This window comes from Falco peregrinus, chromosome 4 (genome assembly GCF_023634155.1).
Source record: "Falco peregrinus isolate bFalPer1 chromosome 4, bFalPer1.pri, whole genome shotgun sequence".
NCBI classification, from domain to species: Eukaryota; Metazoa; Chordata; class Aves; order Falconiformes; family Falconidae; genus Falco; species Falco peregrinus.
Genome location: NC_073724.1, coordinates 115,132,835 through 115,145,773, shown reverse-complemented (window position 1 = coordinate 115,145,773; position 12,939 = coordinate 115,132,835). Strand labels below are relative to the sequence as shown.

The 12,939-nt window shown below is 38.8% G+C and overlaps 1 protein-coding gene across 11 annotated transcripts in view; it reads left to right on the top strand.

The window, feature by feature from the left end:
• PICALM (phosphatidylinositol binding clathrin assembly protein) overlaps positions 1 to 12,939 on the top strand; it is a 71,217-nt gene that overhangs the window by 48,974 nt on the left and 9,304 nt on the right. For 2 of the 11 annotated variants that reach the window (XM_055801775.1, XM_055801777.1), the window contains exons 13-21: positions 514 to 663; positions 2,119 to 2,202; positions 2,546 to 2,626; positions 5,208 to 5,315; positions 6,240 to 6,371; positions 6,461 to 6,491; positions 7,271 to 7,370; positions 9,126 to 9,149; positions 11,186 to 11,245. In XM_055801775.1, the coding sequence (XP_055657750.1) occupies positions 514 to 663; positions 2,119 to 2,202; positions 2,546 to 2,626; positions 5,208 to 5,315; positions 6,240 to 6,371; positions 6,461 to 6,491; positions 7,271 to 7,370; positions 9,126 to 9,149; positions 11,186 to 11,245 (770 nt within the window). The remainder of the gene's footprint in view (positions 1 to 513; positions 664 to 2,118; positions 2,203 to 2,545; positions 2,627 to 5,207; positions 5,316 to 6,239; positions 6,372 to 6,460; positions 6,492 to 7,270; positions 7,371 to 9,125; positions 9,150 to 11,185; positions 11,246 to 12,939) is intronic. The other 9 variants (XM_055801776.1, XM_055801780.1, XM_055801779.1 and 6 more) reach the window with 5 other exon arrangements.

Genomic DNA, 12,939 nt, shown 5'->3' with positions numbered 1-12,939 from the left:
AATCCATAAACACAGTTTGAAGAAGGAAAGTACAGCTCCATTGGTTTTATTTGTTCAGGTTTTTAAAACTATCCTCAGGATGGTAGTGCATCAAAGCCTTGCTTAGCACCTGGGGTTAAGTTGTGCTGAGAGGCAGTCTCTGCTCCAGGGAAGTTGTTGCATGTGTCAGGATGTGACTGAGTGAAGCAGAAAGTGACTGTGTTTTACAGAGGAATAACATACTAATTTTCAGTGTATCACACACTTGGGAAGAAGCACAATTTATAAGTCCAAGGAAGAAAAAAAGTAAATGTGTAGCTAATATCTGTAGCATTTTTTTCTTGAGCAGAGAACAGTTAATTCTGGACAACTTGAAAATTAAACAATGAGCCAGGTTATCCCACGTTTAGAGATGTCAGGAGAAAACTATACTTCCTGGACACTCTTTAACACTTACTCTTCTGTCCTAGGAAGCAGCATGTAACTAAATCCGTCTCCCTTTTCTTCTTTCTCTTGCTCTCTGGAATTGAACAGATCCTTTTTCTGCTACTGTTGATAGTGTTGATGATGCCATTCCAAACCTAAACCCTTTCCTTACAAAAACTAACGATGCTGCTCATCTGTCTGTGTCTTCTGATGTATCTACTTTCACCAGTAGGACACCCACACATGAAATGTTTGTTGGTAAAGTACCATTTTAAGCTAATTTCCTATTTCCTAAAAAATTTAATGTTATTTCAGTTTCTAAAGTATATCTGTGGGGCCTTTTAGAAACTAAAAATGCTGGTCATTTGAGGCTGATCTTGTGCTATGTTAAACTTGATTTAGTAACTGTGCCGTGAAAATGGTATTGATATCCATACATGGCTACCTAGATGAGATTCCACCTGATGTTAAGGAACTTACTTAGAGTTAAAGCAGTTGTTTGAATGCAGTTTTATACCAAGTCTCTTACACTTAGGAGTTTTAAGATAAAATAGTGTGTATGCCTGAGAATGAAAAGAAGATGCTGCTCCTTTGCTTCTCAGGTTGAAATGTTCTTTTTGAATGTAGAGGCTATCTCTGATTTTTTTGGTAGTGGATGTTTTTCCCTGAGTCGTGCTGGCATTAACAAAACTGATAAAGCTATGCATGTTCTCGTGCATGGTCTGCTTAAACCATTTACCTACTAGTTTATTAACTAATGACTCACATTTTTAAAACTGTGGAAATCTTACTTTGTAGGTGATTCAGCATGGCTGTCATATTAGAAATCCTAACATTTCTGTCAGTGCAGCTACACAGTAATTTGATTACTTTTCAATATGAAGAATTAAATTAGCTTTCATAGACTGAAAATCAATTAATTAAATGTCAGTGCTGTTTTTGAGCAAAGCTAGGTTTAAAGACAATAGTGCTGCACCATGGGGTTCTCTTAGCAGGTTGAACCCCACTAGAACTGATCACAGAATTATTCAGTTTCTTGTTAACAGGGATATCAAAGATCTCTTTGTTACAAGTATCAGAGCTAAAGGGATCTCTTTGGCGATACTGGTACCACCTACAGTTTGTCACCTTAGCTAACTGGTTTCCTAGCTTGTCTTTGGTTAGTGGAAAGAGAAAGCGAGAAGGATCAAGCACAGGAACTCTTGCTGTGAACTTACCTCCACAATTCCCAGGAAGGATTAGTTGGCTAATCTGACGTGTGTTTCTAATCACTTTCCCATGTTTCCAATAAAATTTGTATGGTACTTGTGAATGAACCAGGAGCCATTCATGATTATCTGAAATACAGCCTTTTGGGTTGGTTTTTTTTTGTGGGGTTCCTATTCCATCAGGTTGGTTTCCTCTGTATAATTTGTTCTGAGTCATACAAAAAGCTGCAGCAGTGCAGGGCTGTGAACAAGGAGCTTGGTGGGTTTGTAGCACTTGGTGATTTGCGCAGTATTCATCACGCAACAGCACTGAAGTTGCTGGAGATGGATTGCGTTGATACACCGCATTCCCTTCTGATGTCTCATTCTCTAAAGATGTGTCTAGAATCAAAGTGGGACCTCCTGACTGATCATGTGAAATGTAAATGCAGTTTTAGTGGTAGCACAAACAAGGTGCTACAATGATGTGAATGTAGATTTAAAGTAACTCTTTCTGGTTCTTTAGATCATTACAACCCGTTTACTCAACTAAATCCCTTTGTGGCAACCAAATATGAATCCACTATTGGGCTGTATCCTTATACTTCAGGTATAAGAAAAATGCCTTGAAGCTTTTACACTTTTTTCTTCCAAGGGTGTAAAACATGGCATTTGTTTGGAAAAGAGTAAATATTTATCCTAATATAGTTGTAACTTTGAAACTGTGCTTTCCCCTTTTGTGTTATTGATGATGTCAGCTTGTTTCTTGCTGTATGTCTGATGTGTATTGATTTCATTCCATTGGTTCTGTGTTACTAGAGTGTATGTAAATTTATAGACTAACCTAAATTAAATTTTTGAATAGCAGATAAACAGTATGTCTTGGTTCTCTTTCTGTAACTCTTCCTCTTCTCCTTTCCTGGCTTTCTCTCTTGTGTGATACGCCTTATCAGATTCTTTTTGTGGCCCTCAAGCTTACCCTAATGCTTCTCATTTCCGCAATGAGCCTTCTTCTGTAGCTGGTCTATTTGGAGGTAGGTAATGGGGTACATCCTTACCACAAACACAGCAATTTGAATGTGTTTTGTGCCTAGAACTAGTAGGTATTGCCTACAGAAGTGCATTGTTATAGTGGCTCAAATTTGTATTCATGTGCTTGTGCTAGGTGTGTCGTCACAGATGGTACACACTTCTTCAGTTTGTGCTAAGCTAAGGCTTATTTAGTCTAAACACGAAATGAGTATCTCCCCATTTCAGGATCTCTTGTAGTTTACATGTTGCTACGTACCACACAAAAGACTTGCATGTTAAAAGTATTTTCTCATCTTGCTCTACCTCATGCTTTTTAAGATAAAGGGACTGGGATGTTCGTGCTGCTTAGGGCATTTTTATTGAGAGATATTACTCTCAAACGGTGCACTAAATTAGTACGAAGCTTTGCAACAGGACATGAGGAGGAGGTATCCACTGCATTAAATTACTGGCTAATCATTTGTGCAGCTGCGTAAGGTCTGTATAGTAACCCAGGACTGATGCTGGTTCCGGAAAGCCATCCAGACAGTTGGCAGGCAGGCTGTGGACTGTGACAGATGATAATCTATCTAAACCAGATTGAACAGGGAGCATTAACATTGTTGCCATGCAAGGTTTAGAAATACCTACTGTGGAAGGGTGAGTTCTTAAAAGCACCAGGAAGTCACATTTTGGTTTAGTGTCTTTAAGTTGTTTAACAAAAGGTTAAATAAATACTACATATGACTCTGTTCCCTTTGTCCCATATCCAAAAAGAGGGATGGTTAGTTTCTATTAAGCCTTGTTGGTTTTTTCTCTCCATTAAAAATACTGACCTTTTGCACCTTTCAAAACATCCATGTTAGAGAGAATGCCCTGGGCTGCTGGTTCATCCTGGGAGTAGGATTTGATCTTTTTCAGAGGCTGATTCTAAGAGGTCCTATCTATTGTTTTGTCTTCTGGCTTGTCTCATCTTGTTAGTTTCATAAAGCTTGAAACTTCCTAAAATGTGAGAGCAGGAAACTTGGCTTGTTTCAGTTCAGGCTTTTTTCTAAAGGAAAATACGAGCTCTTGTAAGTCAAGTTTTCTATTGGTACAGGCACAGTTTTAAGAGTTGCAGGACATCCCATCAAAAGAATTCCTATCCGCAGTTCAGAGTCTCTGAAATGGCTTGTTACAACTTGACGGTATACTTGTCATAAAGATACTCATTTTGTTTTGTTGATTATTTACTCGCTATCTTTTCCCACGTTACTGCTTCCCATGTTTTGCTGTATGCTGTTTTCTTTGATTTGTTTTTAATGAAAAGTACATTGTTTAAATTCTTAGCAATGGATGCTTTTGAGTTACAAGTTTTATGTTCCTTTAAGACAAAATAGGAAGGAACAGGTAATCCAAATTTGTTTTTTCTGTGAGGTTTATGTTCAGGGATAGCATAGCAACCTATACTGATTAATTTTTTTAGGTGAAATGTGAATGATTTCAGGAAACAGTAAAATTGAAATGAGGTGCTGTCACAGCAAGCTAAACGAAATCAAAGTAGTATTTTTGTCAGTTATTTCCACTCACTGTAATGTTTCACTGCTAAAGTATTTGTGATCCTTTCCTTTTATTTCTCCATATCATCAAAATTTCTGTTACAATCCAGACGAGCTAGTTTTCAAGATGCTGTTGCATTTTTTTGGTGCTTTTCATATAAAGTAGTAATTACTTCTGTAACTGCCTTAACATCAAGGTGAAGTACATGCACGCTTGTGTGCATGATCGTGTATAACATTAAAAAAATATAACTTTAGAAACAAATCAGTGTTCTCTTACATATTACCACACTATCAACTTAATACTGCCAACCATCACACACAATGCTTTGTGCTGCAATAAATTTTCACAGTATTGAAAAAGTGTATTTGGAGAACACTGCTGTATAGATACATACAGGGAGACAAATGGAGTAAGTTCAGACAGGAGTAGGCGTTGGAATGTGGCTCTAACTCGCTATAATTACTGGAAATATGCCTGCAAAACGTGTGTTCAAAAGTGTCTTAAGCGCTATAAAAATTACTAATGTTAAGAATGTCTAATTGAAGGCATTACTAGTCAGGAACTTTGGGATGGTTTGGATCTTACTCCAGTTGTATCAAAGAGAACTGTTCAACTAATATTAAACAGAGTAATTGTCAGGCAAGTAATCTTGAAACAGGTTCTGTACCCAGCCAGCTTATTTTCCTGGAGAAGCATGGGGATTATTTCCTCAATAATTTTATTGTAACTATTTGGTAAAAGAATAAGGAAGATGCAGATAGTTAGTCCAGAGATTGAGCAATTGGAGGAGTGTGTTTTTGGGCCTCTGTCTCCGGTTCTTAGACAAAACCTTTCTTTGGAGGATTAACTCCAAATAAACTTCAAATGAACTGCTTCCAGCTTGCTCTTTTACATGCTTCTCGATGTCAGGGTGTAGTGTGGACCTTTGAGGTATTCCTAGTCTTTCTGTGGTACTTAATCTACGTATTCAGTGTGTCTTGCATAAAGAAGGTGGATTCATGGGAAATGCTGTATAAAAACATTCAATTCTTTTTTTATTTTTATTTTTCCCCTGCCCCACAGGGTTCACTGCATCTCCTGTTGCTCAACCACAGCCATCAGCTGGCCTTAATGTTGACTTTGAGTCTGTGTTTGGAAACAAATCTTCTAATGTTGTCCTAGATTCTGGTGGTAAGGCACTTATTAAAATAGATGACGTATGTCCTTTAATTTTATTTTTATTCTTGAGGTATAAATCTCTTAATCTGTATTTACTCGTACTGCTGTGACAGTGCTCCAGCTGAAGAAAAAGCTGGCTTTAAAAGGTCAATAGCAGCATTCTTCATCCAGTTTTTCTTAATTCATAAAAAAATTTTTCCTTATGCACTATTTCTGTGTGTAGCCTGCTGAAATGTTTACATTGGTTTCCTTCACTTAAATGTTTTGTGCATCAAGACTTCACACAGTGAACAGCCTTTAGTAGTTTTACATACCATCAACTGAAATTAAGCCTGTATTTGTAGAGCATGGTCGGAAGAGTTAAAGTTGCATCTTAATTTTATATACCTGTGCAACACATTTTTGACACTTCTTTGCCTACATGTTGCTCTTTCTGATGTTAAGTTTATTTCAGAAAATGATTAATAATCAAAACATACACAGTTAATTTTGATTGTAGTCGTAGTCAGTACTTTTCTTTTGAGTATCTGGAAAGTAAATCCTTTCTAGTCTTCTGACATTGTACTTGACATTGGATTCGTTTTGGGAAAACAGTGATTTGCTAAAGCAAATACATACGCTTTGTATAAGTTTGAAATACTTTAAATATTTATTCCTTATTTTGTTTTATTTTGATTGCTTTGCTGTCATTGTGACTGCATCCCATGTAAAATTGATGTCAAACTAGTAAAGTGAAATCTCCTTGCTGTAGTAGATCTTAAGTCTCTCCTTTATCAAGAGGCATAGTAAGTTCTGTCCTTCTTGTATAGTGTAGCATCACTAGGTTAAATTTTGTATTTTAGCCGTTGTTGAACTTGCTGTCTCTTGTATTGTATGTCATGACATTCATGGGAGGCCTGTGATTCAGATCACTTACTTTATGTTTATCCGTACCAGGCTTTGATGAACTAGGTGGTCTCCTAAAACCGACAGTGGCCTCTCAAAACCAGAGTCTTCCAGTTGCCAAAGTACCACCTAACAAATTAGTGTCAGATGATCTGGATTCATCTTTAGCCAATCTTGTAGGCAGTAAGTATCAAACCGCTAACACATTCATACTTTCTTAACGCTTTTAAGTGAATGGTATTTCAATAGTATCTTTTTCCACTTTGTGACAGATTTGGGCATTGGAAATGGAACTACTAAAAAGTGAGTATGCTTAAGGTTGAACGTTTTGATTTTCTTGATAGTAAATTTTTATGAAAGTATAGGTTCAAACCTGTGTGTACCACATAACGTTAGCCTTCAGAGCGCGTTTGGGACTACCTTGTTTCTCATACAAGGTATAATGAATAGGTGAGAGCTGTTGGGAGGTGACAGTAGACTGAGTGGGAGTGACAGTGTCTGATACCTTTCAGGTTTTGTATATATTTAGGAAATGAGTTCATCAAAATGTTCCTTTGTAATTGTAGGCAGTCTTAGCACAGTTCATAAATACTTTGTGTGAGTGTGTGCAGGGCTGTATTAAAAGATTGTGAAACCACAGCCTCTGACTTGTGGTTGACCTTTTTAGACAAGTGAATTTTGAAGCAGGGCATATTCTTGGATTGTGAACATCTGGTCTAGCAGCAAAGTTGAGAATGTGATTAGCAAATTCAAGGCTTATAGGGACCATCTGTGCCAACTCTGAAACCATTCATAAAATCTAGTATGCAGTTGCTCCTAATTTTCACCCAAGGAAAGTCAGTGAGACTAACTTACCTGTGCTGAGGAACTTGACTGGAATTAGATGAAGCTGTGGTGGCTCATGTACCTTATTTTTTCTACCCAAAACAAGCTGTCATGAGACCTTTTATCAACTCCTTTGCTACATAAGCTTCTTCATTAACAGAAGAAGCCACATTTCCAAGAGGAAATGGTGTTTACCTGAGGGAGTTTTGTGGGAAAATCCAATGTTTTCTAACAATTTTTAAAAAATCTATTTGAAGTGATGTTAACTGGACTCAGCCAGGTGAAAAGAAACTAACAGGTGGTTCCAACTGGCAACCCAAGATTGCGCCTACAACTGCGTGGAATGCTCCGACGTTGGTAAGCAAATACTCATTTTAAAATAGTGAGTTCCCTGCAACTTAGATATGCAGGCTGGTGTGTAACAGAGCAATTTGATACTGTTCTATAGTTGCAGTAAAAGGGTAGTAGACAATTGAATAAGTGGTGTGTTTGAGATGGGTACTGCTTGGATTTGTTTTTCTTAGCGTTGAGGTTCTAGTAAATAGTTTTTGATGTGACATGTGCAGGTTTAGCATAAACTTCCATAGTGTTTGACCAGCCTCTCTCATGGCAAGGTAGCAGCATTCGTGTTTCACTCAACTGACTTTTTACAAGGGCAGGCAGTGACAGGGCAAGGGGAAATGGCTTTACACTGAAAGAGGGGAGATTTAGATTAGCTATTAGGAGGAAATTCTTCCCTGTGAGGGCGGCGAGGCGCTGGCCCAGGCTGCCCAGAGCAGCTGTGGGTGCCCCATCCCTGGCAGGGCTCAAGGCCAGGCTGGACGGGGCTGGGAGCAGCCTGGGCTGGTGGAAGGTCCCTGCCCCTGGCAGGGGGGTGGGACTGGGTGATCTTTAAGGTCCCTTCCGACCCAAACCATTCATTGCTTCTATGACATAAAACTGAATTCCAGTGGAAGCAGGCACTTTGCAGTCTAGAAAAGTGTAAGTGTGAGAAGCGTGTTCTTCAGGTATACTGAGATGTCAAGTGTGTAGACATTGCAACTCAGCCCGCTCTGGGGACAGGAACAGGCTGAGAGATTAATCTTCTTGATTCTTGTAGAGGTGTCTGTGCAGTGACACGGGCAATACTTCCTTAATGTACATAACGACTGCTTTCCTGCCCTGATGTGCGCAGTTGTTTTAAGTGCATGTCAGTTTTGGTGACCAGCTTCATAGTGTCTATTGTAGCAGGTAGAGCAAGGGTTCCTAATTACACATTAAGAGTTTACATGAGTAGTTTTCACAATGCTAACAGAATATTTTTGCATGTGAATCTTACTCACCCTTTCCTTAATGATCTGGAGAACTGTATAAGGATGGAACGGGTAACAAACCGCTCCCGAGGATTTATGGCATCTGACTCTGACTGGGGGAGGGTGAATCTGCAGTGTAATAACACAGTGTTGCAGATTTGGAAAGACAGAGCTTGTATCCCTGGATCCACTACCTCTTCCCTACTGGATGTCCCTTATCAACTTGCTATATTTATGAAGGGAGAAATGTTTGTGGACCTTACTGGAGGGTGTGTAGATATTGAAGGAACTGTAACTACTCACCTGCTTTAATGACTGGTGGTTTGAGTTTACTTGTGTGCTTGAATCTGTTTTAATAACTCATGTCTTGTATACACATCTTCTTGTGATAAGTCATTATCATTTAGAGACACTGTTGAGGCACTTTTCTTCCTGTGAAACTGTTCTGATAACATAAAAATATTGAAACAGAAGTAATCTGGAGGGGGGGAAGTTTGTTTTCCTCTGCTGGTCTATTTATTGTGGAGTTGCTGCTGCTTGCTAAATAAATATGCTTTTGAAAATAAGGCTTTCTCATCTTTTGGAAAAAAGGCATATACCAAATAAATGGACTGTGCAAAATAATTACAAACCTAATAATGATGACAGTATCACAGGTGTATGTTGTCTCAGTAAATGACTTGAATTACAAGAATGTGTTGGGGTAAACATGTAATGTATTTGTGAACTAAAATGCTATCTGTGTATATTCCGTTGTGTAAGTATTTGCTTCTAATCCAGTGTTATTGCATTATGTAATTGTTCTCCCTGGGAAATACAGAATGGCATGCATTTTCCACAATACGTAAGTGAAACAACCCACAGCCTTTTTGCAATCGACTGGCATGCTGATATTAACCACTGCTGTTGCAGAATCTCATAACCTTCTTGCTATTTACACATTTCTCATTTTAAAATCTTTGGTGTGCCAAAAATTGAGCTTTTCCTAGCGTACACAAACTTCATAGGTGGTCTGCAGGTTCTTGATTCGAATGATGGCATGGGAAATACCAAGATTATTTTTCCTTGCTTTAAACTGTACCATTTGCTGCCAGAGAGCTGGGGTTTGTGTCTGTGCTGCCTTTAATGCACTTGGTGAATTTTGAATGAAGATAAAAATGTTTGTGTTTGAATAACTGCATGAAACCTTACGGGCTTCTGTTATACTTGGCACTTTATTCACGTTTATGGTAGATCTTGATTCTTTTTTTTTTTTAAGTAGGGAGAGACCAATATGTCATTAATGCTCATATGAAAAAAGAAGATCCAGGCTGACAATTTACAAAGGGCAAGCAATAACCTGTGCTTGCTGTCTGAGGAATGCAGTCTTTCGTTTCAAAGGATTTTTTTCTTTGTCAACGGTGATATTGGTCTTTCCCTGTATTCTGTTTTTATTGCAGCGTAACTAACTGAAGGATGGTAGGTCCATACTTGAGCACTCAAAAATCAATTTAGTCAGCATGTTTGTGTGTGTGTAGCTGTGTGTACACAAGCAAAACAAACAAGTAATTTTCAGGCTAGCTTTGACAGCCATGTGAAATACATAGATAGTATGTGGTTTAGATAATTCTTGATTGGTGAAATCTGTTCTGATGGCAGTTGAAATGGCAGTGACACTGGCTGGTGTATATGAAAAGGCAGCTGATACCTTAGAACTGAATTCAGAAGCAGTCCTGCTGATGTCCTGTTCTCAATACTACAATTTATCTGCTTTAATTAATCCAGTATTATTAATATTTTGTCACTTCCCTCTTTTCTGTATCAATAATCTCTGTGTACCAAGGAACGCATATGGTCTTTGTCTTGTGATGAATAGTAACCCCCACAGCAATAACACAAGAATTAGACTCTTTTTTTTTTTTTTTCTTAAAGGAGAAACTAACAGGAGGTGGAGTGGCTAGACAGCAAGTTAGCTGAATATTTATAAGCACCAATATACAGTCTGAAAAAAACTCCCACCTTTTTTTGTCCATGTAAGGGTTAGTATTTAGAAAGTGGGTAATGAAACTATAGAACAAAGAAAGAAAAGTGTATTAAAGACAGTTCTTCATATCCTAACCATATTCGAAGAGTTATCAGCTGTTTTTCTAAGTATGTGTTGCCAAGCTGTTTACAAAAGTTAGCTTCAGCCCCAGGTGTTGCCTGTTGACAGCAATCTCCCTGTAACTTCATAAAAGCTAACTTAGCTTGAGGGGAATATCAACATATCTGCAGATACTAAGAGGACCGTCTTTAATCTGTTCAAATTCACTGTACCAAGTGGGTGAGTGAGAGGGAGTGCAAGCTGGATATTCATGTTAGAGTTCAAATTACACTGAAGCACAGTAGGAGAATCCCCATAGCGTGTACATCCTGGCTAAAAAGAAAAGAATTCTTGTCTTGTTGGCAGAAGCAATGGTAATTTGGTCTTTTCAGTCTTTAAAATTTTTCTGTTGGCTCCTTGCGTACCATTCCTTCTGATACTGAAACAGAAGTATGTGCTTCATGGGATTAAAAAACATGCTTCTGCTTCCTGAATATTTTCTCTCAGACTTCTCCATGTCTCATACTGTGTTCTTTAAACAGGGTGCTAAGGGAATGGCAGCTTGCTGTTTAGTTTAGTCAGCCAGAATCCAAACAGGTTAAAAGCAAATACAGAATTGTAGATTTGCCAATATCACCTAGAAACTTTAGGTACTGTATTCAGTCTGAAATAATTTGGATACACTCTTAAGACTGCAAATCCTGTTTATTGTTTGCTATATTCATAATAAGCAAAGAGCTGCAGTTGACCCTTAGAAAGCAGTGTCTTACCAGTGTGCAGCTGATCTCCTCTCAGTTCACCACTGTTTTTCACACCAGGCACCACCTGTCATGGCATACCCTGCTACAACGCCGACAGGAATGATGGGCTATGGGATGGTGAGTGGAACTCCTACAACTCAAGTCAGATGCTGCGTGTCGTTTGTTTGCTCACAGTTTGGTAGCAGTTGTTTTTCTGAACTATTCTACTGAAGATTGAATTTCAGCTCCTCATGGTTTATTCTTCACCACATCATTAAGTCCTGGTTTTCTTAAGTACTTCAGTGGGTTTTGTCTGATGTTAAGTCTGCCCTTTCCTACCTCACTTTTTAAAGTTTATGAAAAACTAAGACATTGTCTGTTCTTGTTGGGCTTTATTGGTGTAGTAATAAAGTGATCGTAGAAATGTTTATCATGTAACTACTACCTTCACAACAGGCATGTTATCGGCAAAGTGAAACCTTCCTTAAATACTTGCTCCCAGCCTCAGCAAAAGTTTTCTGTAATGATCAGTGATACAAAACCGCAAGTTTGTGACACTGCGACACTGCCCTGTGTCCTGGCGTTGGTTGAGTATTTAATCTCCTGGTGACACACCGGTTCTGGAAGTCGGAACCTTTTGACAGAAACCTGATCTTGCTGCTTGTTGCTCTGAAAAGCTGTTCAAATTTTTGTTCTTCCCTCAAATTTTAAAATATTTCTGGAATTATATGCCTTAACACTTGATTAGTACAGTTTTGATGTAGCACAGCTTTGCTGGGTGAATAAAAGGGGAGAGAACTTCTGTAGAACAGTTACTCTGTTAAATGGCTCACTGATTAGTATAATAAAAATAAGCTAAATGTTTCATCATATAATCAAATAGATTAATGATTTATAACTTGTACGTGCTCAGTAAGTGAACTGCAGAAGTGGCCAGCTGTGTTCTTGAGGGTCTTTTGGGAGAGTATTAAGTTCCCCGTTACCCATCCATGATCTCCAGTAGTATGTTCTTGTGCAAAGTCCTTGTGATTAAATTACTGTTTGTGTAGATTAAGTTTGAATCAACACTACTTTGTACTGATGGTACTGGAAGCATTTTTGAGTTATTTTAATTCAGCAGCTGGGGAGGGTTACATATTTAGTGGGTAGAAAGTAATCTTGCATGTTTTGTAAAGCAGCATTCATCATGGGGTTCAAACGCCAATGTGAAATGGAAACTGGAATTCATAGGAGCCGTAGCTGTTATCCCAGGTGGCTGTTGCTCATTCAAAAGTGTGCAGTGTCTGAGCAGATGGGTGAGACAGGTCGTTACAGAACGAAGAACAGGCTTTCTGGCGCATCCTGATAACTGTCCTGGCTCATTCGAACTCTGCTCAGGACACGTAACTGTTAGGAATCTCTGAAATGTTGACCCACTTTACAACCCTTGTGTTTAATTTTCTGAGTGTGGCCATTTTGAGGTGGCAGTCCAGTAGCAGGCTTTTCCCTTGGTGAGCACTTACTGGGACCAGCAATTTTGTTAGTACCTTAGCATTCCCTGGCTGCTGGTTCCTGTGTCTTTGTTGTGCCAGCAGTTATTTTTAAACTTGCGTTTTTGTAGGGTGTTTACATCGGGGTCACTTTCTTGGATGGGATCACCATGTGATTGCCCAAAGAGCTGGCTGGCGTGATCGGAGGAGTACCAGGATTAGTCAAGGAAAAGCTGCTTGGAATAGGGATTGTTTCAGTACAGCTGCTGCTGGGTGTCAACCCAAGCTGAAGGGGAGTGCCAAGAGCAGCGCCCGAGATGGGCATTACCTTAAATAAAACCTGACTTCCAAGACCATTAATAT